The following is a 27629-nucleotide window of genomic DNA, read 5'->3' as shown; positions in this document are numbered from 1 at the left end:
TCCCCTCAAACCCTCACACCGAGCACTCCCCTCAAACCCTCAAACCCTCACACCTCAAACCCTCACACCTCAAACCCTCACACCTCAAACCCTCACACCTCACACCCTCACACCCTCACACCTCACACCTCAAACCCTCACACCTCACACCCTCACACCTCACACCCTCACACCTCAAACCCTCACACCTCACACCTCACACCCTCACACCCTCAAACCCTCACACCTCAAACCCTCACACCTCACACCCTCACACCCTCACACCTCACACCTCAAACCCTCACACCTCACACCCTCACACCTCAAACCCTCACACCTCACACCTCACACCCTCACACCCTCACACCCCCACACCTCACACCTCAAACCCTCACACCTCACACCTCACACCTCAAACCCTCACACCTCACACCTCACACCCTCACACCTCACACCTCACACCCTCACACCTCACACCCTCACACCCTCACACCTCACACCTCACACCTCAAACCCTCACACCTCACACCCTCACACCCTCACACCTCACACCTCACACCTCAAACCCCCACACCGAGCACTCCCCTCAAACCTCAAACCCCCACACCTCACACCTCACACCCTCACACCTCACACCTCACACCCTCACACCTCACACCTCACACCCTCACACCTCACACCCTCACACCTCACACCCTCACACCTCACACCGTCACACCTCACACCTCACACCGTCACACCTCACACCTCACACCTCACACCTCACACCCTCACACCCTCACACCTCACACCCTCACACCCTCACACCTCACACCCTCACACCTCACACCCTCACACCTCACACCCTCACACCCTCACACCTCACACCTCACACCCTCACACACTCACACCCTCACACCTCACACCCTCACACCCTCACACCCTCACACCTCACACCCTCACACCCTCACACCCTCACACCTCACACCCTCACACCTCACACCCTCACACCTCAAACCCTCACACCTCAAACCCTCAAACCTCAAACCCTCACACCTCACACCCTCACACCTCAAACCCTCACACCGAGCACTCCCCTCAAACCCTCACACCTCAAACCCTCACACCTCACCCCCTCACACCCTCACACCTCACACCCTCACACCTCACACCCTCACACCTCACCCCCTCACACCTCACACCCTCACACCTCACACCCTCACACCTCACACCCTCACACCTCAAACCCTCACACCTCACACCCTCACACCTCAAACCCTCACACCTCAAACTTCAAACCCTCACACCTCACACCCTCACACCTCAAACCCTCACACCGAGCACTCCCCTCAAACCCTCACACCGAGCACTCCCCTCAAACCCTCAAACCCTCACACCTCAAACCCTCACACCTCAAACCCTCACACCTCAAACCCCCACACCGAGCACTCCCCTCAAACCCTCAAACCCTCAAACCTCACACATCAAACCCTCACACCGAGCACTCCCCTCAAACCCTCAAACCTCACACCCTCACACCCTCACACCTCAAACCCTCACACCTCAAACCCTCACACCTCAAACCCTCACACCTCACACCTCAAACCCTCACCCCTCAAACCCTCACACCTCAAACCCTCACACCTCACACCCTCACACCTCAAACCCTCACACCGAGCACTCCCCTCAAACCCTCACACCGAGCACTCCCCTCAAACCCTCAAACCCTCACACCTCAAACCCTCACACCTCAAACCCTCACACCTCAAACCCCCACACCGAGCACTCCCCTCAAACCCTCAAACCCTCAAACCTCACACATCAAACCCTCACACCTCAAACCCCCACACCGAGCACTCCCCTCAAACCCTCAAACCTCACACCCTCACACCTCACACCCTCACACCTCAAACCCTCACACCTCAAACCCTCTCACCTCACACCCTCACACCTCAAACCCTCACACCTCAAACCCTCACACCTCAAACCCTCACACCTCAAACCCTCACACCGCAAACCCTCACACCGCAAACCCTCACACCGCAAACCCTCACACCTCAAACCCTCACACCTCAAACCCTCACACCTCAAACCCTCACACCGGATCACTCCCCTCAAAACCTTGAACCCTAAGACCCTGAAAATTCTTCACATTGAGTATTCACCTCAAAACCCTTCAAACTGAACATGTACCTCAAACCCCTCCACAATCGCACCTCCCTCTGAGAGAGGAAACCCTCCTAAGGCCTCTCCTAAGTTTAAAACGGTGCCCCCTAGTTCGGGACTCACCCACAAGAGGAAACATCTTTTCAACATTCACCTTGTCAATCCCGTTCAGGGTCTTATAAACTCCAATCAAGTCACCCCTCGCTTTTCTAAGCCCCAGTGTCAAATCTTTCCTCATAAAACAACCAGATTATTCCAGCTATTAATCAGGTAAACCTCTGAACCGCCTACAATTTATTTAAACAAGGAGGTCAAAACTGCTCACCAAACTGCTCAAAACAGTCTCACCAAAGTCTCCTATATGTGAAACACACCTTACCGTTATGTTCAATTCCTCTGGTAATAAACGATAAATTCCATTAACCTCAATAATTACTTGCTGCACCTGCATACTAACTTTGTGTGACTCATGCACTAGAACGCCCAGATCCCTCTGCACCTCACAATTCTGCAGCTAGTCTCCATTTCAGTCACCCTCTGCCTTTTTATTCTTCCTGCTAAAATGAACAACTTCATTTTTCCCTCATATTCCGTCTGCCAGATTTTTCCGCGCTCCCTCCACCTATCTATATCCATCTGCAACCTCCTTACGTCCTCTTCACAACATACTTTCCAACCTATCTCTGTGCCAGCTGCACCATTTAGCTGCCGTACCTTCGCTCCCCTCATCCGAGTCGTTGATGTCAATTGTGAAAAGTTGAGGCCCAGCACAAACCCCCACAGGACTCCACTCCTCGCATCCAGCCAATCAGGGTAAGACCCACTTCTACATACTCTGTTTCCTGCCAGTCAGCCAGTCTTCTATTCATGGTAATAAGCTGCCCCCTACACCATGAGCTTTTCTTCACAATAACCTTTGACGTGGCACCTTCTCAAATGCCTCTGTAAATCCAAGTACAGTACGTCTACAGGTCCCCCTTGATCCACAGCACGTTACTCCTTCAAAGAACTCCAATAAATTGGTTAAGCACTGTTTTCCTTTCATAAAACCACGCTGACCCTCCAGATTACCTTGTGTTTCTCTCAGTGCCCAGCTATAACCCCCTTAATGGTCAATTCTAACACCTGCCCCATGACAGACGTCAGGCTAACGTGCCGATAGATTCCTGTTTTCTGCCCCTTCCCTTGAACAGAGGGATTATATTCGCTACACGCCCCTACACGAAGGAGGATTAGGGGCTGGTTTAGCACAGGGCTAAATCGCTGGCTTTGAAAGCAGACCAAGGCAGGCCAGCAGCACGGTTCAATTCCCGTAAGAGCCTCCCCGAACAGGCGCCGGAATGTGGCGACTAGGGGCTTTTCACAGTAATTTCATTGAAGCCCACTTGTGACAATAAGCGATTTTCATTTCATTTTCATTTTTATATCCTCGACCGTGAAGACGGGGGCAAAATATCTGTTCTTTTCACCCACCATTTCCTTATTATTGACTATGAACTCCCCCAGTCTCACTCTCTAGAGGACCAGACTCCATTTACTGATTCGTTTCCTGTTCAAATACCTGTAGAAACTCGTTTCCGTGTTTGCATTTCTCTCTAGCTTCCTCTCGTACTCTAATTTCTTTCTCCTGATTAATCTTTAGTCAGTCTCTGCCGTTCTTTATATTCTGACCAATCATCTGACCTCCAATCTTTCCCAGTTAGATGTTTTTTCCTCAAGTTTGATGCTTTCCTTAACTCCTTTCGTGAACCGTGGATCGAGGGTCCTCCCCTTCGGATCTTTATTTTACGGGGAATAGACTGATTGTGCGTGTAGTCGAAGAATCCTACGACGAGTAACTCACCTCCTGACCCCCTAAAGCCTGTGCACTATCTACAAGGCACAAGTCAGGAGTGTGATGGAATACTCTCCACTTGCCTGGATGAGCGCAGCTCCAACAACACTCAAGAAGCTCGACACCATCCAGGACAAAGCAGCCCCGCTTGATTGCTCCCCTTCCACAAACATTCAAACCCTCCAGCACCGACACACAGTGGCAGCCGTGTGCACCATCTACAGGATGCACTGCAGTACCTCACCAAGGTTCCTTAGACAGCACCTTCCACCCCACGATCACTGCCATCTCGCAGGACAAGAGCAGCAGATACCTGGGAACCCTGCCTCCTGGGAACCCTGCCTCCTGGGAGCCCCGCCCCTGGGAGCCCCGCCACTGGGAGCCCCGCCCGTGGGAACCCCGCCCCCCAGGAACTCTGCCCCCCAGGAACCCCGCCCCGGGAACCCCTGCCCCCGGGAACCCTGCGCCTGGGAACCCCGCCCCCCGGGAACCCCGCCCCCGGGAACCCCGCCCCCCCGGGAACCCCGCCCCCGGGAACCCTGCCCCCCAGGAGCCCCGCCCCCCGGGAACCCTGCGCCCGGGAACCCTGCGCCTGGGAACCCCGCCCCCCGGGAGCCCTGCCCCCCAGGAACCCCGCCCCCGGGAACCCCGCCCCCGGGAACCCCGCCCCCGGGAACCCTGCCCCTGGGAGCCCTGCCCCCCAGGAACCCCGCCCCCGGGAACCCCACCCCCGGGAACCCCGCCCCCGGGAACCCCGCCCCCGGGAACCCTGCCCCTGGGAGCCCTGCCCCCCAGGAGCCCCGCCCCCCGGGAACCCTGCGCCTGGGAGCCCCGCCCCCGGGAGCCCCACCCCCAGGAGCCCCGCCCCCGGGAACCCTGCCCCCGGGAATTCCGCCCTCCCGGGAACCCTGCCCCTGGGAGCCCCGCCCCTGGGAACCCTGCCCCCGGGAGCCCCGCCCCCGGGGGCCCCGCCCCCGGGAACCCCGCCCCCCCAGGAACCCTGCCCCTGGGAGCCCCGCCCCCGGGAGCCCCGCCCCCAGGAGCCCCGCCCCCGGGAACCCCGCCCCCGGGAATTCCGCCCTCCCGGGAACCCTGCCCCTGGGAGCCCCGCCCCCGGGAGCCCCGCCCCCGGGAACCCCGCCCCCAGGAATTCCGCCCTCCCGGGAACCCTGCCCCCGGGAGCCCCGCCCCCGGGAGCCCCGCCCCCAGGAGCCCCGCCCCCGGGAACCCCGCCCCCGGGAATTCCGCCCTCCCGGGAACCCTGCCCCTGGGAGCCCCGCCCCCAGGAACCCCGCCCCCCCCAGGAGCCCTGCCCCCAGGAACCCCGCCCCCCCCAGGAGCCCTGCCCCCGGGAACCCTGCCCCCAGGAACCCTGCCCCCGGGAACCCCGCCCCCCCAGGAGCCCTGCCCCCAGGAGCCCCGCCCCCGGGAACCCCGCCCCCAGGAATTCCGCCCTCCCGGGAACCCTGCCCCCGGGAGCCCCGCCCCCAGGAGCCCCGCCCCCGGGAACCCCGCCCCCGGGAATTCCGCCCTCCCGGGAACCCTGCCCCTGGGAGCCCCGCCCCCAGGAACCCCGCCCCCCCCAGGAGCCCTGCCCCCAGGAACCCCGCCCCCCCCAGGAGCCCTGCCCCCGGGAACCCCGCCCCCCCCAGGAGCCCTGCCCCCAGGAACCCCGCCCCCCCCAGGAGCCCTGCCCCCGGGAACCCCGCCCCCCCAGGAGCCCTGCCCCCAGGAACCCCGCCCCCGGGAACCCTGCCCCCCCGGGAACCCCGCCCCCCCGGGAACCCCGCCCCCCGGGAACCCCGCCCCCCGGGAACCCCGCCCCCCCGGAACCCCGCCCCCCCGGGAACCCCGCCCCCGGGAACCCCGCCCCCCGGGAACCCCGCCCCCCCGGAACCCCGCCCCCGGGAACCCTGCCCCCCCGGGAACCCCGCCCCCCCGGGAACCCCGCCCCCGTGAACCCCGCCCCCCGGGAACCCCGCCCCCCCGGAACCCCGCCCCCTGGCCTACAAGTGAGGTCGATGAGTAGCTGATAAAAAGGCCTTTCAGCCCCCAGGTCTATCCCCCCCCGACGCTGCTTGTAACAGTTACTCTCCTCTGTCTCTAGGCTCAATGGATCGTATGAAGCCCTCTCCGGGGGCAGTACCACTGAAGGATTTGAGGATTTCACCGGAGGTGTGGCTGAGATGTATGACCTGAGCAGCGCTCCCCGTGACCTGTACACCGTCATCCAGAAGGCAGTGGACAGAGGCTCACTCCTGGGCTGCTCCATTGATGTAAGAGGGGCTGGGCTGGGGGGGGGGCGGTGGCTTGTACTGGTGGGGGCTGGGTTCTGGGGGGGGGGGGGGTTGCTGAGCTGCACTGGAGGGGGGATTCGGCCGGAAGGAGGGTTTGGGTCGGGCTGGGCAGGGTGTGGGGGGAGGCGCTGTGCTGGGGGGGGGGCGGGTTGGGTTGAGGGGGGTTTGAGCTGATGGGAGCTGTGCTGGGGCGAGGGGGGTGGGGCTGTGCTGGGGGGAGGGGGGGGCTGTGCTGGGGGGAGGCGCTGGGCTGGGGGGGGCGGGTTGGGTTGAGGGGGGTCTGAGCTGATGGGAGCTGTGCTGGGGCGAGGGGGGTGGGGCTGTGCTGGGGCGGGGGTGGGCTGCACCGGCTGGGGGGGGGGTCTGCAGTGTTGGTTACTGTCTCTCTTTGAGGACCTCCAAATTCCTTGGTGAACCCCGAATCCCCCTTATTTTCCCTGACCTTTGTCTCAATGACCCCACTGAGACCGGCGTGACCCTAACTGGTACGTGCGTGATCCCGAGGGCTACTGCAGTCGGGGAAGGGGGTCGTGACCATCCCTCCCAATCTGTGCTCTGAACAGTGGCCATGCAGGACTTCTACTAGTCTCCAGGTGATTTAGAACATAGAACAGTACAGCACAGTACAGGCCATTCGGCCCACAATGTTGTGCCGACCATTTATCCTAATCTAAGATCAACCTAACCTACACCCTTTCAATTTACTGCTGCCCATGTGTCTGTCTAAGAGTCGCTTAAATGTCCCGAATGACTCTGACTCCACCACCTCTGCTGGCAGTGCATTCCACACACCCACCACTCTCTGCGTAAAGAACCTCTGACATCTCCCCTGTACCTTCCTCCAATCACCTTAAAATTATGTCCCCTCGTAACAGCCATTTCCGCCCTGGGGAAAAGTCTCTGGCTATACACTCTATCCATGCCTCTCATCACCTTGTACACCTCTATCAAGTCACCTCTCTGCCTTCTTCACTCCAGTGAGAAAAGCCCGAGCTCCCTCAACCTTTCTTCATAAGACATGCCCTCCAGTCCAGGCAGCAACCTTGTAACTCTCCTCTGTCCCCTCTCCAAAGCATCCACATCCTTCCTATAATGAGGCAACCAGAACTGGACACAATATTCCAAGTGTGGTCTAACCAGGGTTTTATAAAGCTGCAGCAAAACCTCGTGGCTCTTAAACTCAATCCCCCGTTCATGAAAGCCAACACACCGTACGCCTTCTTAACAACCCTATCAACCTGGGTGGCAACTTTGAGGGATCTACGTACGTGGACCCCAAGATCCCCCTGTTCCTCCACACTTCCAAGAATCCTGCCTTTAACCCTGTATTGAGCATTCAAATTCGACCTTCCAAAATGAATCACTTCACATTTATCTCGGTTGAACACCATCTGCCACTTCTCAGCCCAGCTCTGCATCCTGTTAATGTCCTGTTGTAACCTGCAACAGCCCTCAACACTATCTTCAGCTCCCCCAACCTTCGTGTCATCGGCAAACTTACTAACCCACCCTTCCACTTCCTCATCCAAGTCTTTTATAAAAACCCCAAAGAGCAGAGGTCCCAGAACAGATCCCTGCGGGACACCACTGGTCACCGACCTCCAGGCAGAATACTTTCCATCCACTACCACTCGCTGTCTTCTTTCGGCCAGACAATTCTGTATCCAGACAGCCAAATGTCCCTGTATCCCATGCCCCCTAACTTTCTGAATGAGCCTACCATGGGGAACCTTATCAAATGCCTTACTGAAATCCATATACACCACATCCACTGCCCGACCTTCATCAATGTGTCTCGTCACATCCACAAAGAATTCAATGAGGCTCATGAGGCATGACCTGTCCCTCACAAAGCCATGCTGACTATCTTTAATCAAACTATGTTTTTCCAAATTATCATGAATCCTATCTCTCGGAATCCTTTCCAATATTTTGCTCACCACAGACGTATGATGGGTCTGTAATTCTCAGGGATTTTCCTATTCCCTTTCTTGAACAGGGGAGCAACATTCGCCTCCCTCCAATCATCCGGTGCTACTCCAGTGGAGAGTGAGGACGCAAAGATCATCGCCAACGGCGCAGCAATCTCCTCCCTCGCTTCCCGTAGTAACCTTGGGTATATCCCGTCAGGCCCAGGGGACTTATCTATCCTGATGCTTTTCAAAATTTCCAGCACATCCTCCTTCTCAATATCAACCTGTTCGAGTCTATTAACCTGGTTCACACTGTTCTCATGGGCAACAAGGTCTCTCTGGTCAATACTGAAGCAAAGTATTCATTGAGGGCCTCCCCCATCTCCTCAGACTCTCGGCACAAGTTCCCTCCACTATCCCTGATCGGCCCGACTCTCACTCTGATCACCCTCTTATTTATCACGTCAGTGTAGGGCGCCTAGGGGTTTGCTTGGGTCAATTTCAGGTTCTGAATCTCCCAGTATTCTGTTTCAGATCACCAGTGCCTTCGATATGGAAGCAGTGACATTTAAGAAGCTGGTCAAAGGTCACGCCTACTCGGTGACAGGGGTCAAAGAGGTCAGTACATGATGAGGGGTGAAAGGGGAGGTGTAGGCAGAGGGGCAAATAGTTCCTCAATAACCCTTCGCCCAATGTCAGCTCCTGGAAACTTTCCACAAGCAGTCTATTTGTCAGTGAGAGTCAGTGTGTGTGGAACTGTATCCCAGTGAGAGTCAGTGTGTGTGGAACTGTATCCCAGTGAGAGTCAGTGTGTGTGGAACTGTACCCCAGTGAGAGCCAGTGTGTGTGGAACTGTACCCCAGTGAGAGTCAGTGTGTGTGGAACTGTATCCCAGTGAGAGTCAGTGTGTGTGGAACTGTACTCCAGTGAGAGTCACTGAGTGTGGAACTGTATCCCAGTGAGAGCCAGTGTGTGTGGAACTGTATCCCAGTGAGAGTCAGTGTGTGGGGAACTGTATCCCAGTGAGAGTCAGTGTGTGTGGAACTGTACCCCAGTGAGAGTCAGTGTGTGTGGAACTGTATCCCAGTGAGAGTCAGTGTGTGTGGAACTGTACCCCAGTGAGAGTCAGTGTGTGTGGAACTGTATCCCAGTGACAGTCAGTGTGTGTGGATCTGTATCCCAGTGAGAGTCAGTGTGTGTGGGACTGTACCCCAGTGAGAGTCAGCGTGTGTGGAACTGTATCCCAGTGAGAATCAGTGTGTGTGGAACTGTACCCCAGTGAGAATCAGTGTGTGTGGAACTGTACCCCAGTGAGAGTCAGTGTGTGTGGAACTGTATCCCAGTGAGAGCAAGTGTGTGTGGGGAACTGTATCCCAGTGAGAGTCAGTGTGTGTGGAACTGTATCCCAGTGAGAGTCAGTGTGTGTGGAACTGTACCCCAGTGAGAGTCAGTGTGTGTGGGACTGTACCCCAGTGAGGGTCAGTGTGTGTGGAACTGTACCCCAGTGAGGGTCAGTGTGTGTGGAACTGTATCCCAGTGAGAATCAGTGTGTGTGGAACTGTACCCCAGTGAGAGTCAGTGTGTGTGGAACTGTATCCCAGTGAGAGCAAGTGTGTGTGGGGAACTGTATCCCAGTGAGAGTCAGTGTGCGTGGAACTGTATCCCAGTGAGAGTCAGTGTGTGTGGAACTGTATCCCAGTGAGAGTCAGTGTGTGGAACTGTATCCCAGTGAGAGTCAGTGTGTGTGGGACTGTATCCCAGTGAGAGTCAGTGTGTGTGGAACTGTATCCCAGTGAGAGTCAGTGTGTGTGGAACTGTATCCCAGTGAGAGTGAGTGTGTGTGGGACTGTACCCCAGTGAGAGTCAGTGTGTGTGGAACTGTATCCTAGTGAGAATCAGTGTGTGTGGAACTGTAGCCCAGTGAGAGTCAGTGTGTGTGGAACTGTATCCCAGTGAGAGTCAGTGTGTGTGGAACTGTACCCCAGTGAGAGTGAGTGTGTGTGGGACTGTACCCCAGTGAGAGTCAGTGTGTGTGGAACTGTATCCTAGTGAGAATCAGTGTGTGTGGAACTGTAGCCCAGTGAGAGTCAGTGTGTGTGGAACTGTATCCCAGTGAGAGTCAGTGTGTGTGGAACTGTACCCCAGTGAGAGTCAGTGTGTGTGGAACTGTATCCCAGTGAGAGTCAGTGTGTGTGGGCCTGTATCCCAGTGAGAGTCAGTGTGTGTGGAACTGTATCCCAGTGAGAGTCAATCTGTGTGGAACTGTACCCCAGTGAGAGTGAGTGTGTGTGGAACTGTATCCCAGTGAGAGTCAGTGTGTGTGTGTAACTGTATCCCAGTGAGAATCCGTGTGTGTGGAACTGTACCCCAGTGAGAGTCAGTGTGTGTGGAACTGTATCCCAGTGAGAGTCAGTGTGTGTGGAACTGTACTCCAGTGAGAGTCACTGAGTGTGGAACTGTATCCCAGTGAGAGTCAGTGTGTGTGGAACTGTACCCCAGTGAGAGTCAGTGTGTGTGGAACTGTACCCCAGTGAGAATCAATGTGTGTGGAACTGTATCCCAGTGAGAGTCAGCGTGTGTGAGACTGTATCCCAGTGAGAGTCAGTGTGTGTGGAACTGTACCCCAGTGAGAGTCAGTGTGTGTGGAACTGTATCCCAGTGAGAGTCAGTGTGTGTGGAACTGTACCCCAGTGAGAGTTAGTGTGTGTGGAACTGTACCCCAGTGAGAGTCAGTGTGTGTGGAACTGTACCCCAGTGAGAGTCAGTGTGTGTGGAACTGTATCCCAGTGAGAGTCAGTGTGTGAGGAACTGTACCCCAGTGAGAGTCAGTGTGTGTGTGGAACTGTATCCCAGTGAGAGTCAGTGTGTGTGGAACTGTACCCCAGTGAGAGTCAGTGTGTGTGGAACTGTATCCCAGTGAGAGTCAGTGTGTGTGGAACTGTATCCCAGGGAGAGTCAGTGTGTGTGGAACTGTATCCCAGGGAGAGTCAGTGTGTGTGGAACTGTATCCCAGTGAGAGTCAGTGTGTGTGGAACTGTATCTCAGTGAGAGTCAGTGTGTGTGGAACTGTACCCCAGTGAGAGTCATTGTGTGTGGAACTGTACCCCAGTGAGTGTCAGTGTGTGTGGAACTGTATCTCAGTGAGAGTCAGTGCGTGTGGAACTGTATCCCAGTGAGAGTCAGTGTGTGTGGAACTGTATCCCAGTGAGAGTCAGTGTGTGTGGGACTGTATCCCAGTGAGATTCAGTGTGTGTGGAACTGTATCTCAGTGAGAGTCAGTGCGTGTGGAACTGTACCCCAGTGAGAGTCAGTGTGTGTGGGACTGTATCCCAGTGAGAGTCTGTGTGTGTGGAACTGTATCCCAGTGAGAGTCAGTGTGTGTGGAACTGTACCCCAGTGAGAGTCAGTGTGTGTGGAACTGTATCGTAGTGAGAGTCAGTGTGTGTCAAACTGTACCCCAGTGAGAGTCAGTGTGTGTGGAACTGTATCCCAGTGAGAGTCAGTGTGTGTGGAACTGTATCCCAGTGAGAGTCAGTGTGTGTGGAACTGTACTCCAGTGAGAGTCAGTGAGTGTGGAACTGTATCCCAGTGAGAGTCAGTGTGTGTGGAACTGTACCCCAGTGAGAGTCAGTGTGTGTGGAACTGTACCCCAGTGAGAATCAATGTGTGTGGAACTGTATCCCAGTGAGAGTCAGCGTGTGTGAGACTGTATCCCAGTGAGAGTCAGTGTGTATGGAACTGTACCCCAGTGAGAGTCAGTGTGTGTGGAACTGTACCCCAGTGAGAATCAATGTGTGTGGAACTGTATCCCAGTGAGAGTCAGTGTGTGTGGAACTGTACCCCAGTGAGAGTCAGTGTGTGTGGAACTGTATCCCAGTGAGAGTCAGTGTGTGTGGAACTGTACACCAGTGAGAGTTAGTGTGTGTGGAACTGTACCCCAGTGAGAGTCAGTGTGTGTGGAACTGTATCCCAGTGAGAGTCAGTGTGTGAGGAACTGTACCCCAGTGAGAGTCAGTGTGTGTGTGGAACTGTATCCCAGTGAGAGTCAGTGTGTGTGGAACTGTACCCCAGTGAGAGTCAGTGTGTGTGGAACTGTACCCCAGTAAGAGTCAGTGTGTGTGGAACTGTACCCCAGTGAGAGTCAGTGTGTGTGGAACTGTATCCCAGTGAGAGTCAGTGTGTGTGGAACTGTACCCCAGTGAGAGTCAGTGTGTGTGGAACTGTACCCCAGTGAGAGTCAGTGTGTGTGGAACTGTATCCCAGTGAGAGTCAGTGTGTGTGGAACTGTATCCCAGTGAGAGTCAGTGTGTGTGGAACTGTATCCCAGTGAGAGTCAGTGTGTGTGGAACTGTATCCCAGTGAGAGTCAGTGTGTGTGGAACTGTATCTCAGTGAGAGTCAGTGTGTGTGGAACTGTACCCCAGTGAGAGTCATTGTGTGTGGAACTGTACCCCAGTGAGAGTCAGAGTGTGTGGGACTGTATCCCAGTGAGAGTCTGTGTGTGTGGAACTGTATCCCAGTGAGAGTCAGTGTGTGTTGAACTGTACCCCAGTGAGAGTCAGTGTGTGTGGAACTGTATCGCAGTGAGAGTCAGTGTGTGTCAAACTGTACCCCAGTGAGAGTCAGTGTGTGTGGAACTGTATCCCAGTGAGAGTCAGTGTGTGTGGAACTGCATCCCAGTGAGAGTCAGTGTGTGTGGAACTGTATCCCAGTGAGAGTCAGTGTGTGTGGGACTGTATCCCAGTGAGAGTCAGTGTGTGTGGGACTGTATCCCAGTGAGAGTCAGTGTGTGTGGAACTGTACCCCAGTGAGAGTCAGTGTGTGTGGAACTGTACCCCAGTGAGAGTCAGTGTGTGGGGAACTGTATCCCAGTGAGAGTCAGTGTGTCTGGAACTGTACCCCAGTGAGAGTCAGTGTGTGTGGAACTGTACCCCAGTGAGGTCAGTGTGTGTGGAACTGTATCCCAGTGAGAGTCAGTGTGTGTGGAACTGTATCCCAGTGAGAGTCAGTGTGTGTGGGACTGTATCCCAGTGAGAGTCAGTGTGTGTGGAACTGTATCTCAGTGAGAGTCAGTGCGTGTGGAACTGTATCCCAGTGAGAGTCAGTGTGTGTGGAACTGTATCCCAGTGAGAGTCAGTGTGTGTGGGACTGTATCCCAGTGAGATTCAGTGTGTGTGGAACTGTATCTCAGTGAGAGTCAGTGCGTGTGGAACTGTACCCCAGTGAGAGTCAGTGTGTGTGGGACTGTATCCCAGTGAGAGTCTGTGTGTGTGGAACTGTACCCCAGTGAGAGTCAGTGTGTGTGGGACTGTATTCCAGTGAGAGTCTGTGTGTGTGGAACTGTACCCCAGTGAGAGTCAGTGTGTGTGGGACTGTATCCCAGTGAGAGTCAGTGCGTGTGGAACTGTATCCCAGTGAGAGTCAGTGTGTGTGGAACTGTATCCCAGTGAGAGTCAGTGTGTGTGGAACTGTATCCCAGTGAGAGTCAGTGTGTGTGGAACTGTACCCCAGTGAGAGTCAGTGTGTGTGGAACTGTATCGCAGTGAGAGTCAGTGTGTGTCAAACTGTACCCCAGTGAGAGTCAGTGTGTGTGGAACTGTATCCCAGTGAGAGTCAGTGTGTGTGGAACTGTATCCCAGTGAGAGTCAGTGTGTGTGGAACTGTACTCCAGTGAGAGTCAGTGAGTGTGGAACTGTATCCCAGTGAGAGTCAGTGTGTGTGGAACTGTACCCCAGTGAGAGTCAGTGTGTGTGGAACTGCACCCCAGTGAGAATCAATGTGTGTGGAACTGTATCCCAGTGACAGTCAGCGTGTGTGAGACTGTATCCCAGTGAGAGTCAGTGTGTATGGAACTGTACCCCAGTGAGAGTCAGTGTGTGTGGAACTGTACCCCAGTGAGAATCAATGTGTGTGGAACTGTATCCCAGTGAGAGTCAGTGTGTGTGGAACTGTACCCCAGTGAGAGTCAGTGTGTGTGGAACTGTATCCCAGTGAGAGTCAGTGTGTGTGGAACTGTACCCCAGTGAGAGTTAGTGTGTGTGGAACTGTACCCCAGTGAGAGTCAGTGTGTGTGGAACTGTATCCCAGTGAGAGTCAGTGTGTGAGGAACTGTACCCCAGTGAGAGTCAGTGTGTGTGTGGAACTGTATCCCAGTGAGAGTCAGTGTGTGTGGAACTGTACCCCAGTGAGAGTCAGTGTGTGTGGAACTGTATCGCAGTGAGAGTCAGTGTGTGTCAAACTGTACCCCAGTGAGAGTCAGTGTGTGTGGAACTGTATCCCAGTGAGAGTCAGTGTGTGTGGAACTGCATCCCAGTGAGAGTCAGTGTGTGTGGAACTGTATCCCAGTGAGAGTCAGTGTGTGTGGGACTGTACCCCAGTGAGAATCAATGTGTGTGGAACTGTATCCCAGTGAGAGTCAGCGTGTGTGAGACTGTATCCCAGTGAGAGTCAGTGTGTATGGAACTGTACCCCAGTGAGAGTCAGTGTGTGTGGAACTGTACCCCAGTGAGAATCAATGTGTGTGGAACTGTATCCCAGTGAGAGTCAGTGTGTGTGGAACTGTACCCCAGTGAGAGTCAGTGTGTGTGGAACTGTATCCCAGTGAGAGTCAGTGTGTGTGGAACTGTACCCCAGTGAGAGTTAGTGTGTGTGGAACTGTACCCCAGTGAGAGTCAGTGTGTGTGGAACTGTATCCCAGTGAGAGTCAGTGTGTGAGGAACTGTACCCCAGTGAGAGTCAGTGTGTGTGTGGAACTGTATCCCAGTGAGAGTCAGTGTGTGTGGAACTGTACCCCAGTGAGAGTCAGTGTGTGTGGAACTGTACCCCAGTAAGAGTCAGTGTGTGTGGAACTGTACCCCAGTGAGAGTCAGTGTGTGTGGAACTGTATCCCAGTGAGAGTCAGTGTGTGTGGAACTGTACCCCAGTGAGAGTCAGTGTGTGTGGAACTGTATCCCAGTGAGAGTCAGTGTGTGTGGAACAGTATCCCAGTGAGAGTCAGTGTGTGTGGAACTGTATCCCAGTGAGAGTCAGTGTGTGTGGAACTGTATCCCAGTGAGAGTCAGTGTGTGTGGAACTGTATCTCAGTGAGAGTCAGTGTGTGTGGAACTGTACCCCAGTGAGAGTCATTGTGTGTGGAACTGTACCCCAGTGAGTGTCAGTGTGTGTGGAACTGTATCTCAGTGAGAGTCAGTGCGTGTGGAACTGTATCCCAGTGAGAGTCAGTGTGTGTGGAACTGTATTCCAGTGAGAGTCAGTGTGTGTGGGACTGTATCCCAGTGAGATTCAGTGTGTGTGGAACTGTATCTCAGTGAGAGTCAGTGCGTGTGGAACTGTACCCCAGTGAGAGTCAGAGTGTGTGGGACTGTATCCCAGTGAGAGTCTGTGTGTGTGGAACTGTATCCCAGTGAGAGTCAGTGTGTGTGGAACTGTACCCCAGTGAGAGTCAGTGTGTGTGGAACTGTATCGCAGTGAGAGTCAGTGTGTGTCAATCTGTACCCCAGTGAGAGTCAGTGTGTGTGGAACTGTATCCCAGTGAGAGTCAGTGTGTGTGGAACTGCATCCCAGTGAGAGTCAGTGTGTGTGGAACTGTATCCCAGTGAGAGTCAGTGTGTGTGGGACTGTATCCCAGTGAGAGTCAGTGTGTGTGGAACTGTACCCCAATGAGAGTCAGTGTGTGTGGAACTGTACCCCAGTGAGAGTCAGTGTGTGGGGAACTGTATCCCAGTGAGAGTCAGTATGTCTGGAACTGTACCCCAGTGAGAGTCAGTGTGTGTGGAACTGTACCCCAGTGAGTCAGTGTGTGTGGAACTGTATCCCAGTGAGAGTCAGTGTGTGTGGAACTGTATCCCAGTGAGAGTCAGTGTGTGTGGGACTGTATCCCAGTGAGAGTCAGTGTGTGTGGAACTGTACCCCAGTGAGAGTCAGTGTGTGTGGAACTGTACCCCAGTGAGAGTCAGTGTGTGTGGAACTGTATCCCAGTGAGAGTGAGTGTGTGTGGAACTGTACCCCAGTGAGAGTCAGTGTGTGGGGAACTGTATCCCAGTGAGAGTCAGTGTGTCTGGAACTGTACCCCAGTGAGAGTCAGTGTGTGTGGAACTGTACCCCAGTGAGAGTAAGTGTGTGTGGAACTGTACCCCAATGAGACTCAGTGTGTGTGGAACTGTATCCCAGTGAGAGTCAGTGTGTGTGGAACTGTATCCCAGTGAGAGTCAGTGTGTGTGGTTCTGTCCCTCAGTGAAAGTCAGTGTGTGTGGACCTGTATCCCAGTGAGAGTCAGTGTGTGTGGAACTGTATCCCAGTGAGAGTCAGTCTGTGTGGAACTGTATCCCAGTGAGAGTCAGTGTGTGTGGAACTGTACCCCAGTGAGAGTCAGTGTGTGTGGAACTGTATCCCATTGAGAGTCAGTGTGTGTGGAACTGTATCCCAGTGAGAGTCAGTGTGTGTGGAACTGTACCCCAGTGAGAGTCAGTGTGTTTGGAACCGTATCCCAGTGAGAGTCAGTGTGTGTGGAACTGTACCCCAGTAAGAGTCAGTGTGTGTGGAACTGTACCCCAGTGAGAGTCAGTGTGTGTGGAACTGTATCCCAGTGAGAGTCAGTGTGTGTGGAACTGTATCCCAGTGAGAGTCAGTGTGTGTGGGACTGTATCCCAGTGAGAGTCAGTGTGTGTGGAACTGTACCCCAGTGAGAGTCAGTGTGTGTGGAACTGTATCCCAGTGAGAGTCAGTGTGTGTGGAAATGTACCCCAGTGAGAGTCAGTGTGTGTGGAACTGTATCCCAGTGAGAGTCAGTGTGTGTGGAACTGTATCCCAGTGAGAGTCAGTGTGTGTGGAACTGTATCCCAGTGAGAGTCAGTGTGTGTGGAACTGTATCCCAGTGAGAGTCAGTGTGTGTGGAACTGTACCCCAGTGTGAGTCAGTGTGTGTGGAACCCGTACCCCAGTGAGAGTCAGTGTGTGTGGAACTGTATCCCAGTGAGAGTCAGTGTGTGTGGAACTGTATCCCAGTGAGAGTCAGTGTGTGTGGAACTGTACCCCAGTGAGAGTCAGTGTGTGTGGAACTGTATCCCAGTGAGAGTCAGTGTGTGTGGAACTGTATCCCAGTGAGAGTCAGTGTGTGTGGAACCCGTACCCCAGTGAGAGCCAGTGTGTGTGGAACTGTATCCCAGTGAGAGTCAGTGTGTGTGGAACTGTACCCCAGTGAGAGTCAGTATGTGTGGAACTGTACCCCAGTGAGAGCCAGTGTGTGTGGAACTGTATCCCAGTGAGAGTCAGTGTGTGTGGAACTGTATCCCAGTGAGAGTCAGTGTGTGTGGAACTGTACCCCAGTGAGAGTCAGTGTGTGTGGAACTGTATCCCAGTGAGAGTCAGTGTGTGTGGAACTGTATCCCAGTGAGAGTCAGTGTGTGTGGAACTGTACCCCAGTGAGAGTCAGTGTGTGTGGAACTGTATCCCAGTGAGAGTCAGTGTGTGTGGAACTGTACCCCAGTGAGAGTCAGTGTGTGTGGAACTGTATCCCAGTGAGAGTCAGTGTGTGTGGATCTGTATCCCAGTGAGAGTCAGTGTGTGTGGGACTGTACCCCAGTGAGAGTCAGCGTGTGTGGAACTGTATCCCAGTGAGAATCAGTGTGTGTGGAACTGTACCCCAGTGAGAATCAGTGTGTGTGGAACTGTACCCCAGTGAGAGTCAGTGTGTGTGGAACTGTATCCCAGTGAGAGCAAGTGTGTGTGGGGAACTGTATCCCAGTGAGAGTCAGTGTGTGTGGAACTGTATCCCTGTGAGAGTCAGTGTGTGTGGAACTGTACCCCAGTGAGAGTCAGTGTGTGTGGGACTGTACCCCAGTGAGGGTCAGTGTGTGTGGAACTGTACCCCAGTGAGGGTCAGTGTGTGTGAAACTGTATCCCAGTGAGAATCAGTGTGTGTGGAACTGTACCCCAGTGAGAGTCAGTGTGTGTGGAACTGTATCCCAGTGAGAGCAAGTGTGTGTGGGGAACTGTATCCCAGTGAGAGTCAGTGTGCGTGGAACTGTATCCCAGTGAGAGTCAGTGTGTGTGGAACTGTATCCCAGTGAGAGTCAGTGTGTGGAACTGTATCCCAGTGAGAGTCAGTGTGTGTGGGACTGTATCCCAGTGAGAGTCAGTGTGTGTGGAACTGTATCCCAGTGAGAGTCAGTGTGTGTGGAACTGTATCCCAGTGAGAGTCAGTGTGTGTGGGACTGTACCCCAGTGAGAGTCAGTGTGTGTGGAACTGTATCCCAGTGAGAGTCAGTGTGTGTGGGACTGTACCCCAGTGAGAGTCAGTGTGTGTGGAACTGTATCCTAGTGAGAATCAGTGTGTGTGGAACTGTAGCCCAGTGAGAGTCAGTGTGTGTGGAACTGTATCCCAGTGAGAGTCAGTGTGTGTGGAACTGTACCCCAGTGAGAGTGAGTGTGTGTGGGACTGTACCCCAGTGAGAGTCAGTGTGTGTGGAACTGTATCCTAGTGAGAATCAGTGTGTGTGGAACTGTAGCCCAGTGAGAGTCAGTGTGTGTGGAACTGTATCCCAGTGAGAGTCAGTGTGTGTGGAACTGTACCCCAGTGAGAGTCAGTGTGTGTGGAACTGTATCCCAGTGAGAGTCAGTGTGTGTGGGCCTGTATCCCAGTGAGAGTCAGTGTGTGTGGAACTGTATCCCAGTGAGAGTCAATCTGTGTGGAACTGTACCCCAGTGAGAGTGAGTGTGTGTGGAACTGTATCCCAGTGAGAGTCAGTGTGTGTGTGTAACTGTATCCCAGTGAGAATCCGTGTGTGTGGAACTGTACCCCAGTGAGAGTCAGTGTGTGTGGAACTGTATCCCAGTGAGAGTCAGTGTGTGTGGAACTGTACTCCAGTGAGAGTCACTGAGTGTGGAACTGTATCCCAGTGAGAGTCAGTGTGTGTGGAACTGTACCCCAGTGAGAGTCAGTGTGTGTGGAACTGTACCCCAGTGAGAATCAATGTGTGTGGAACTGTATCCCAGTGAGAGTCAGCGTGTGTGAGACTGTATCCCAGTGAGAGTCAGTGTGTGTGGAACTGTACCCCAGTGAGAGTCAGTGTGTGTGGAACTGTATCCCAGTGAGAGTCAGTGTGTGTGGAACTGTACCCCAGTGAGAGTTAGTGTGTGTGGAACTGTACCCCAGTGAGAGTCAGTGTGTGTGGAACTGTACCCCAGTGAGAGTCAGTGTGTGTGGAACTGTATCCCAGTGAGAGTCAGTGTGTGAGGAACTGTACCCCAGTGAGAGTCAGTGTGTGTGTGGAACTGTATCCCAGTGAGAGTCAGTGTGTGTGGAACTGTACCCCAGTGAGAGTCAGTGTGTGTGGAACTGTATCCCAGTGAGAGTCAGTGTGTGTGGAACTGTATCCCAGGGAGAGTCAGTGTGTGTGGAACTGTATCCCAGGGAGAGTCAGTGTGTGTGGAACTGTATCCCAGTGAGAGTCAGTGTGTGTGGAACTGTATCTCAGTGAGAGTCAGTGTGTGTGGAACTGTACCCCAGTGAGAGTCATTGTGTGTGGAACTGTACCCCAGTGAGTGTCAGTGTGTGTGGAACTGTATCTCAGTGAGAGTCAGTGCGTGTGGAACTGTATCCCAGTGAGAGTCAGTGTGTGTGGAACTGTATCCCAGTGAGAGCCAGTGTGTGTGGGACTGTATCCCAGTGAGATTCAGTGTGTGTGGAACTGTATCTCAGTGAGAGTCAGTGCGTGTGGAACTGTACCCCAGTGAGAGTCAGTGTGTGTGGGACTGTATCCCAGTGAGAGTCTGTGTGTGTGGAACTGTATCCCAGTGAGAGTCAGTGTGTGTGGAACTGTACCCCAGTGAGAGTCAGTGTGTGTGGAACTGTATCGTAGTGAGAGTCAGTGTGTGTCAAACTGTACCCCAGTGAGAGTCAGTGTGTGTGGAACTGTATCCCAGTGAGAGTCAGTGTGTGTGGAACTGTATCCCAGTGAGAGTCAGTGTGTGTGGAACTGTACTCCAGTGAGAGTCAGTGAGTGTGGAACTGTATCCCAGTGAGAGTCAGTGTGTGTGGAACTGTACCCCAGTGAGAGTCAGTGTGTGTGGAACTGTACCCCAGTGAGAATCAATGTGTGTGGAACTGTATCCCAGTGAGAGTCAGCGTGTGTGAGACTGTATCCCAGTGAGAGTCAGTGTGTATGGAACTGTACCCAAGTGAGAGTCAGTGTGTGTGGAACTGTACCCCAGTGAGAATCAATGTGTGTGGAACTGTATCCCAGTGAGAGTCAGTGTGTGTGGAACTGTACCCCAGTGAGAGTCAGTGTGTGTGGAACTGTATCCCAGTGAGAGTCAGTGTGTGTGGAACTGTACACCAGTGAGAGTTAGTGTGTGTGGAACTGTACCCCAGTGAGAGTCAGTGTGTGTGGAACTGTATCCCAGTGAGAGTCAGTGTGTGAGGAACTGTACCCCAGTGAGAGTCAGTGTGTGTGTGGAACTGTATCCCAGTGAGAGTCAGTGTGTGTGGAACTGTACCCCAGTGAGAGTCAGTGTGTGTGGAACTGTACCCCAGTAAGAGTCAGTGTGTGTGGAACTGTACCCCAGTGAGAGTCAGTGTGTGTGGAACTGTATCCCAGTGAGAGTCAGTGTGTGTGGAACTGTACCCCAGTGAGAGTCAGTGTGTGTGGAACTGTACCCCAGTGAGAGTCAGTGTGTGTGGAACTGTATCCCAGTGAGAGTCAGTGTCTGTGGAACTGTATCCCAGTGAGAGTCAGTGTGTGTGGAACTGTATCCCAGTGAGAGTCAGTGTGTGTGGAACTGTATCCCAGTGAGAGTCAGTGTGTGTGGAACTGTATCTCAGTGAGAGTCAGTGTGTGTGGAACTGTACCCCAGTGAGAGTCATTGTGTGTGGAACTGTACCCCAGTGAGTGTCAGTGTGTGTGGAACTGTATCCCAGTGAGAGTCAGTGTGTGTGGAACTGTATCTCAGTGAGAGTCAGTGCGTGTGGAACTGTATCCCCGTGAGAGTCAGTGTGTGTGGAACTGTATCCCAGTGAGAGTCAGTGTGTGTGGGACTGTATCCCAGTGAGATTCAGTGTGTGTGGAACTGTATCCCAGTGAGAGTCAGTGTGTGTGGAACTGTATCCCAGCGAGAGTCAGTGTGTGTGGAACTGTATCCCAGTGAGAGTCAGTGTGTGTGGAACTGTATCCCAGTGAGAGTCAGTGTGTGTGGAACTGTATCCCAGTGAGAGTCAGTGTGTGTGGGACTGTATCCCAGTGAGAGTCAGTGTGTGTGGGACTGTATCCCAGTGAGAGTCAGTGTGTGTGGAACTGTACCCCAGTGAGAGTCAGTGTGTGTGGAACTGTACCCCAGTGAGAGTCAGTGTGTGGGGAACTGTATCCCAGTGAGAGTCAGTGTGTCTGGAACTGTACCCCAGTGAGAGTCAGTGTGTGTGGAACTGTACCCCAGTGAGGTCAGTGTGTGTGGAACTGTATCCCAGTGAGAGTCAGTGTGTGTGGAACTGTATCCCAGTGAGAGTCAGTGTGTGTGGGACTGTATCCCAGTGAGAGTCAGTGTGTGTGGAACTGTATCTCAGTGAGAGTCAGTGCGTGTGGAACTGTATCCCAGTGAGAGTCAGTGTGTGTGGAACTGTATCCCAGTGAGAGTCAGTGTGTGTGGGACTGTATCCCAGTGAGATTCAGTGTGTGTGGAACTGTATCTCAGTGAGAGTCAGTGCGTGTGGAACTGTACCCCAGTGAGAGTCAGTGTGTGTGGAACTGTACCCCAGTGAGGTCAGTGTATGTGGAACTGTATCCCAGTGAGAGTCAGTGTGTGTGGAACTGTACCCCAGTGAGAGTCAGTGTGTGTGGGACTGTATCCCAGTGAGAGTCTGTGTGTGTGGAACTGTACCCCAGTGAGAGTCAGTGTGTGTGGGACTGTATTCCAGTGAGAGTCTGTGTGTGTGGAACTGTACCCCAGTGAGAGTCAGTGTGTGTGGGACTGTATCCCAGTGAGAGTCAGTGCGTGTGGAACTGTATCCCAGTGAGAGTCAGTGTGTGTGGAACTGTATCCCAGTGAGAGTCAGTGTGTGTGGAACTGTATCCCAGTGAGAGTCAGTGTGTGTGGAACTGTACCCCAGTGAGAGTCAGTGTGTGTGGAACTGTATCGCAGTGAGAGTCAGTGTGTGTCAAACTGTACCCCAGTGAGAGTCAGTGTGTGTGGAACTGTATCCCAGTGAGAGTCAGTGTGTGTGGAACTGTATCCCAGTGAGAGTCAGTGTGTGTGGAACTGTACTCCAGTGAGAGTCAGTGAGTGTGGAACTGTATCCCAGTGAGAGTCAGTGTGTGTGGAACTGTACCCCAGTGAGAGTCAGTGTGTGTGGAACTGCACCCCAGTGAGAATCAATGTGTGTGGAACTGTATCCCAGTAAGAGTCAGCGTGTGTGAGACTGTATCCCAGTGAGAGTCAGTGTGTATGGAACTGTACCCCAGTGAGAGTCAGTGTGTGTGGAACTGTACCCCAGTGAGAATCAATGTGTGTGGAACTGTATCCCAGTGAGAGTCAGTGTGTGTGGAACTGTACCCCAGTGAGAGTCAGTGTGTGTGGAACTGTATCCCAGTGAGAGTCAGTGTGTGTGGAACTGTACCCCAGTGAGAGTTAGTGTGTGTGGAACTGTACCCCAGTGAGAGTCAGTGTGTGTGGAACTGTATCCCAGTGAGAGTCAGTGTGTGAGGAACTGTACCCCAGTGAGAGTCAGTGTGTGTGTGGAACTGTATCCCAGTGAGAGTCAGTGTGTGTGGAACTGTACCCCAGTGAGAGTCAGTGTGTGTGGAACTGTATCGCAGTGAGAGTCAGTGTGTGTCAAACTGTACCCCAGTGAGAGTCAGTGTGTGTGGAACTGTATCCCAGTGAGAGTCAGTGTGTGTGGAACTGCATCCCAGTGAGAGTCAGTGTGTGTGGAACTGTATCCCAGTGAGAGTCAGTGTGTGTGGGACTGTACCCCAGTGAGAATCAATGTGTGTGGAACTGTATCCCAGTGAGAGTCAGCGTGTGTGAGACTGTATCCCAGTGAGAGTCAGTGTGTATGGAACTGTACCCCAGTGAGAGTCAGTGTGTGTGGAACTGTACCCCAGTGAGAATCAATGTGTGTGGAACTGTATCCCAGTGAGAGTCAGTGTGTGTGGAACTGTACCCCAGTGAGAGTCAGTGTGTGTGGAACTGTATCCCAGTGAGAGTCAGTGTGTGTGGAACTGTACCCCAGTGAGAGTCAGTGTGTGTGGAACTGTATCGCAGTGAGAGTCAGTGTGTGTCAAACTGTACCCCAGTGAGAGTCAGTGTGTGTGGAACTGTATCCCAGTGAGAGTCAGTGTGTGTGGAACTGTATCCCAGTGAGAGTCAGTGTGTGTGGAACTGTACTCCAGTGAGAGTCAGTGAGTGTGGAACTGTATCCCAGTGAGAGTCAGTGTGTGTGGAACTGTACCCCAGTGAGAGTCAGTGTGTGTGGAACTGCACCCCAGTGAGAATCAATGTGTGTGGAACTGTATCCCAGTAAGAGTCAGCGTGTGTGAGACTGTATCCCAGTGAGAGTCAGTGTGTATGGAACTGTACCCCAGTGAGAGTCAGTGTGTGTGGAACTGTACCCCAGTGAGAATCAATGTGTGTGGAACTGTATCCCAGTGAGAGTCAGTGTGTGTGGAACTGTACCCCAGTGAGAGTCAGTGTGTGTGGAACTGTATCCCAGTGAGAGTCAGTGTGTGTGGAACTGTACCCCAGTGAGAGTTAGTGTGTGTGGAACTGTACCCCAGTGAGAGTCAGTGTGTGTGGAACTGTATCCCAGTGAGAGTCAGTGTGTGAGGAACTGTACCCCAGTGAGAGTCAGTGTGTGTGTGGAACTGTATCCCAGTGAGAGTCAGTGTGTGTGGAACTGTACCCCAGTGAGAGTCAGTGTGTGTGGAACTGTATCGCAGTGAGAGTCAGTGTGTGTCAAACTGTACCCCAGTGAGAGTCAGTGTGTGTGGAACTGTATCCCAGTGAGAGTCAGTGTGTGTGGAACTGCATCCCAGTGAGAGTCAGTGTGTGTGGAACTGTATCCCAGTGAGAGTCAGTGTGTGTGGGACTGTACCCCAGTGAGAATCAATGTGTGTGGAACTGTATCCCAGTGAGAGTCAGCGTGTGTGAGACTGTATCCCAGTGAGAGTCAGTGTGTATGGAACTGTACCCCAGTGAGAGTCAGTGTGTGTGGAACTGTACCCCAGTGAGAATCAATGTGTGTGGAACTGTATCCCAGTGAGAGTCAGTGTGTGTGGAACTGTACCCCAGTGAGAGTCAGTGTGTGTGGAACTGTATCCCAGTGAGAGTCAGTGTGTGTGGAACTGTACCCCAGTGAGAGTTAGTGTGTGTGGAACTGTACCCCAGTGAGAGTCAGTGTGTGTGGAACTGTATCCCAGTGAGAGTCAGTGTGTGAGGAACTGTACCCCAGTGAGAGTCAGTGTGTGTGTGGAACTGTATCCCAGTGAGAGTCAGTGTGTGTGGAACTGTACCCCAGTGAGAGTCAGTATGTGTGGAACTGTACCCCAGTAAGAGTCAGTGTGTGTGGAACTGTACCCCAGTGAGAGTCAGTGTGTGTGGAACTGTATCCCAGTGAGAGTCAGTGTGTGTGGAACTGTACCCCAGTGAGAGTCAGTGTGTGTGGAACTGTATCCCAGTGAGAGTCAGTGTGTGTGGAACAGTATCCCAGTGAGAGTCAGTGTGTGTGGAACTGTATCCCAGTGAGAGTCAGTGTGTGTGGAACTGTATCCCAGTGAGAGTCAGTGTGTGTGGAACTGTATCTCAGTGAGAGTCAGTGTGTGTGGAACTGTACCCCAGTGAGAGTCATTGTGTGTGGAACTGTACCCCAGTGAGTGTCAGTGTGTGTGGAACTGTATCTCAGTGAGAGTCAGTGCGTGTGGAACTGTATCCCAGTGAGAGTCAGTGTGTGTGGAACTGTATTCCAGTGAGAGTCAGTGTGTGTGGGACTGTATCCCAGTGAGATTCAGTGTGTGTGGAACTGTATCTCAGTGAGAGTCAGTGCGTGTGGAACTGTACCCCAGTGAGAGTCAGAGTGTGTGGGACTGTATCCCAGTGAGAGTCTGTGTGTGTGGAACTGTATCCCAGTGAGAGTCAGTGTGTGTGGAACTGTACCCCAGTGAGAGTCAGTGTGTGTGGAACTGTATCGCAGCGAGAGTCAGTGTGTGTCAAACTGTACCCCAGTGAGAGTCAGTGTGTGTGGAACTGTATCCCAGTGAGAGTCAGTGTGTGTAGAACTGCATCCCAGTGAGAGTCAGTGTGTGTGGAACTGTATCCCAGTGAGAGTGAGTGTGTGTGGAACTGTACCCCAGTGAGAGTCAGTGTGTGGGGAACTGTATCCCAGTGAGAGTCAGTGTGTCTGGAACTGTACCCCAGTGAGAGTCAGTGTGTGTGGAACTGTACCCCAGTGAGAGTAAGTGTGTGTGGAACTGTACACCAGTGAGACTCAGTGTGTGTGGAACTGTATCCCAGTGAGAGTCAGTGTGTGTGGAACTGTATCCCAGTGAGAGTCAGTGTGTGTGGTTCTGTCCCCCAGTGAAAGTCAGTGTGTGTGGAACTGTATCCCAGTGAGAGTCAGTGTGTGTGGAACTGTATCCCAGTGAGAGTCAGTCTGTGTGGAACTGTATCCCAGTGAGAGTCAGTGTGTGTGGAACTGTACCCCAGTGAGAGTCAGTGTGTGTGGAACTGTATCCCAGTGAGAGTCAGTGTGTGTGGAACTGTATCCCAGTGAGAGTCAGTGTGTGTGGAACTGTACCCCAGTGAGAGTCAGTGTGTTTGGAACTGTATCCCAGTGAGAGTCAGTGTGTGTGGAACTGTACCCCAGTAAGAGTCAGTGTGTGTGGAACTGTACCCCAGTGAGAGTCAGTGTGTGTGGAACTGTATCCCAGTGAGAGTCAGTGTGTGTGGAACTGTATCCCAGTGAGAGTCAGTGTGTGTGGGACTGTATCCCAGTGAGAGTCAGTGTGTGTGGAACTGTACCCCAGTGAGAGTCAGTGTGTGTGGAACTGTATCCCAGTGAGAGTCAGTGTGTGTGGAAATGTACCCCAGTGAGAGTCAGTGTGTGTGGAACTGTATCCCAGTGAGAGTCAGTGTGTGTGGAACTGTATCCCAGTGAGAGTCAGTGTGTGTGGAACTGTACCCCAGTGAGAGTCAGTGTGTGTGGAACTGTATCCCAGTGAGAGTCAGTGTGTGTGGAACTGTACCCCAGTGAGAGTCAGTGTGTGTGGAACTGTATCCCAGTGAGAGTCAGTGTGTGTGGAACTGTATCCCAGTGAGAGTCAGTGTGTGTGGAACTGTATCCCAGTGAGAGGCAGTGTGTGTGGAACTGTATCCCAGTGAGAGTCAGTGTGTGTGGAACTGTATCGCAGTGAGAGTCAGTGTGTGTGGAAATGTACCCCAGTGAGATTCATTGTGTGTGGAACTGTACCCCAGTGAGTGTCAGTGTGTGTGGAACTGTACCTCAGTGAGAGTCAGTGCGTGTGGAACTGTATCCCAGTGAGAGTCAGTGTGTGTGGAACTGTATCCCAGTGAGAGTCAGTGTGTGTGGGTCTGTCCCCCAGTGAGAGTCAGTGTGTGTGGAACTGTATCCCAGTGAGAGTCAGTGTGTGTGGAACTGTATCCCAGTGAGAGTCAGTCTGTGTGGAACTGTATCCCAGTGAGAGTCAGTGTGTGTGGAACTGTACCCCAGTGAGAGTCAGTGTGTGTGGAACTGTATCCCAGTGAGAGTCAGTGTGTGTGGAACTGTATCCCAGTGAGAGTCAGTGTGTGTGGAACTGTACCCCAGTGAGAGTCAGTGTGTTTGGAACTGTATCCCAGTGAGAGTCAGTGTGTGTGGAACTGTACCCCAGTAAGAGTCAGTGTGTGTGGAACTGTACCCCAGTGAGAGACAGTGTGTGTGGAACTGTATCCCAGTGAGAGTCAGTGTGTGTGGAACTGTACCCCAGTGAGAGTCAGTGTGTGTGGAACTGTATCCCAGTGAGAGTCAGTGTGTGTGGAAATGTACCCCAGTGACAGTCAGTGTGTGTGGAACTGTATCCCAGTGAGAGTCAGTGTGTGTGGAACTGTATCCCAGTGAGAGTCAGTGTGTGTGGAACTGTATCCCAGTGAGAGTCAGTGTGTGTGGAACTGTATCCCAGTGAGAGTCAGTGTGTGTGGAACTGTACCCCAGTGAGAGTCAGTGTGTGTGGAACTGTATCCCAGTGAGAGTCAGTGTGTGTGGAACTGTATCCCAGTGAGAGTCAGTGTGTGTGGAACTGTATCCCAGTGAGAGTCAGTGTGTGTGGAACTGTATCCCAGTGAGAGTCAGTGTGTGTGGAACTGTATCTCAGTGAGAGTCAGTGTGTGTGGAACTGTACCCCAGTGAGAGTCATTGTGTGTGGAACTGTACCCCAGTGAGTGTCAGTGTGTGTGGAACTGTATCTCAGTGAGAATCAGTGCGT

At 53.3% G+C, this 27629-nt stretch overlaps 1 protein-coding gene across 1 annotated transcript in view; it reads left to right on the top strand.

The window, feature by feature from the left end:
- Positions 1-27629, top strand: part of LOC140411518 (calpain-1 catalytic subunit-like) — a 250389-nt gene that overhangs the window by 147152 nt on the left and 75608 nt on the right. The window contains exons 6-7 of the mRNA XM_072500605.1: positions 6066-6234; positions 8703-8786. Coding sequence (XP_072356706.1) covers positions 6066-6234; positions 8703-8786 — 253 coding nt within the window. The remainder of the gene's footprint in view (positions 1-6065; positions 6235-8702; positions 8787-27629) is intronic.

This window comes from Scyliorhinus torazame, chromosome 4 (genome assembly GCF_047496885.1).
Source record: "Scyliorhinus torazame isolate Kashiwa2021f chromosome 4, sScyTor2.1, whole genome shotgun sequence".
Taxonomy (NCBI): domain Eukaryota; kingdom Metazoa; phylum Chordata; class Chondrichthyes; order Carcharhiniformes; family Scyliorhinidae; genus Scyliorhinus; species Scyliorhinus torazame.
Note: the sequence above shows the minus strand (reverse complement) of the source record. Positions and strands in the feature narration are given on the sequence as shown.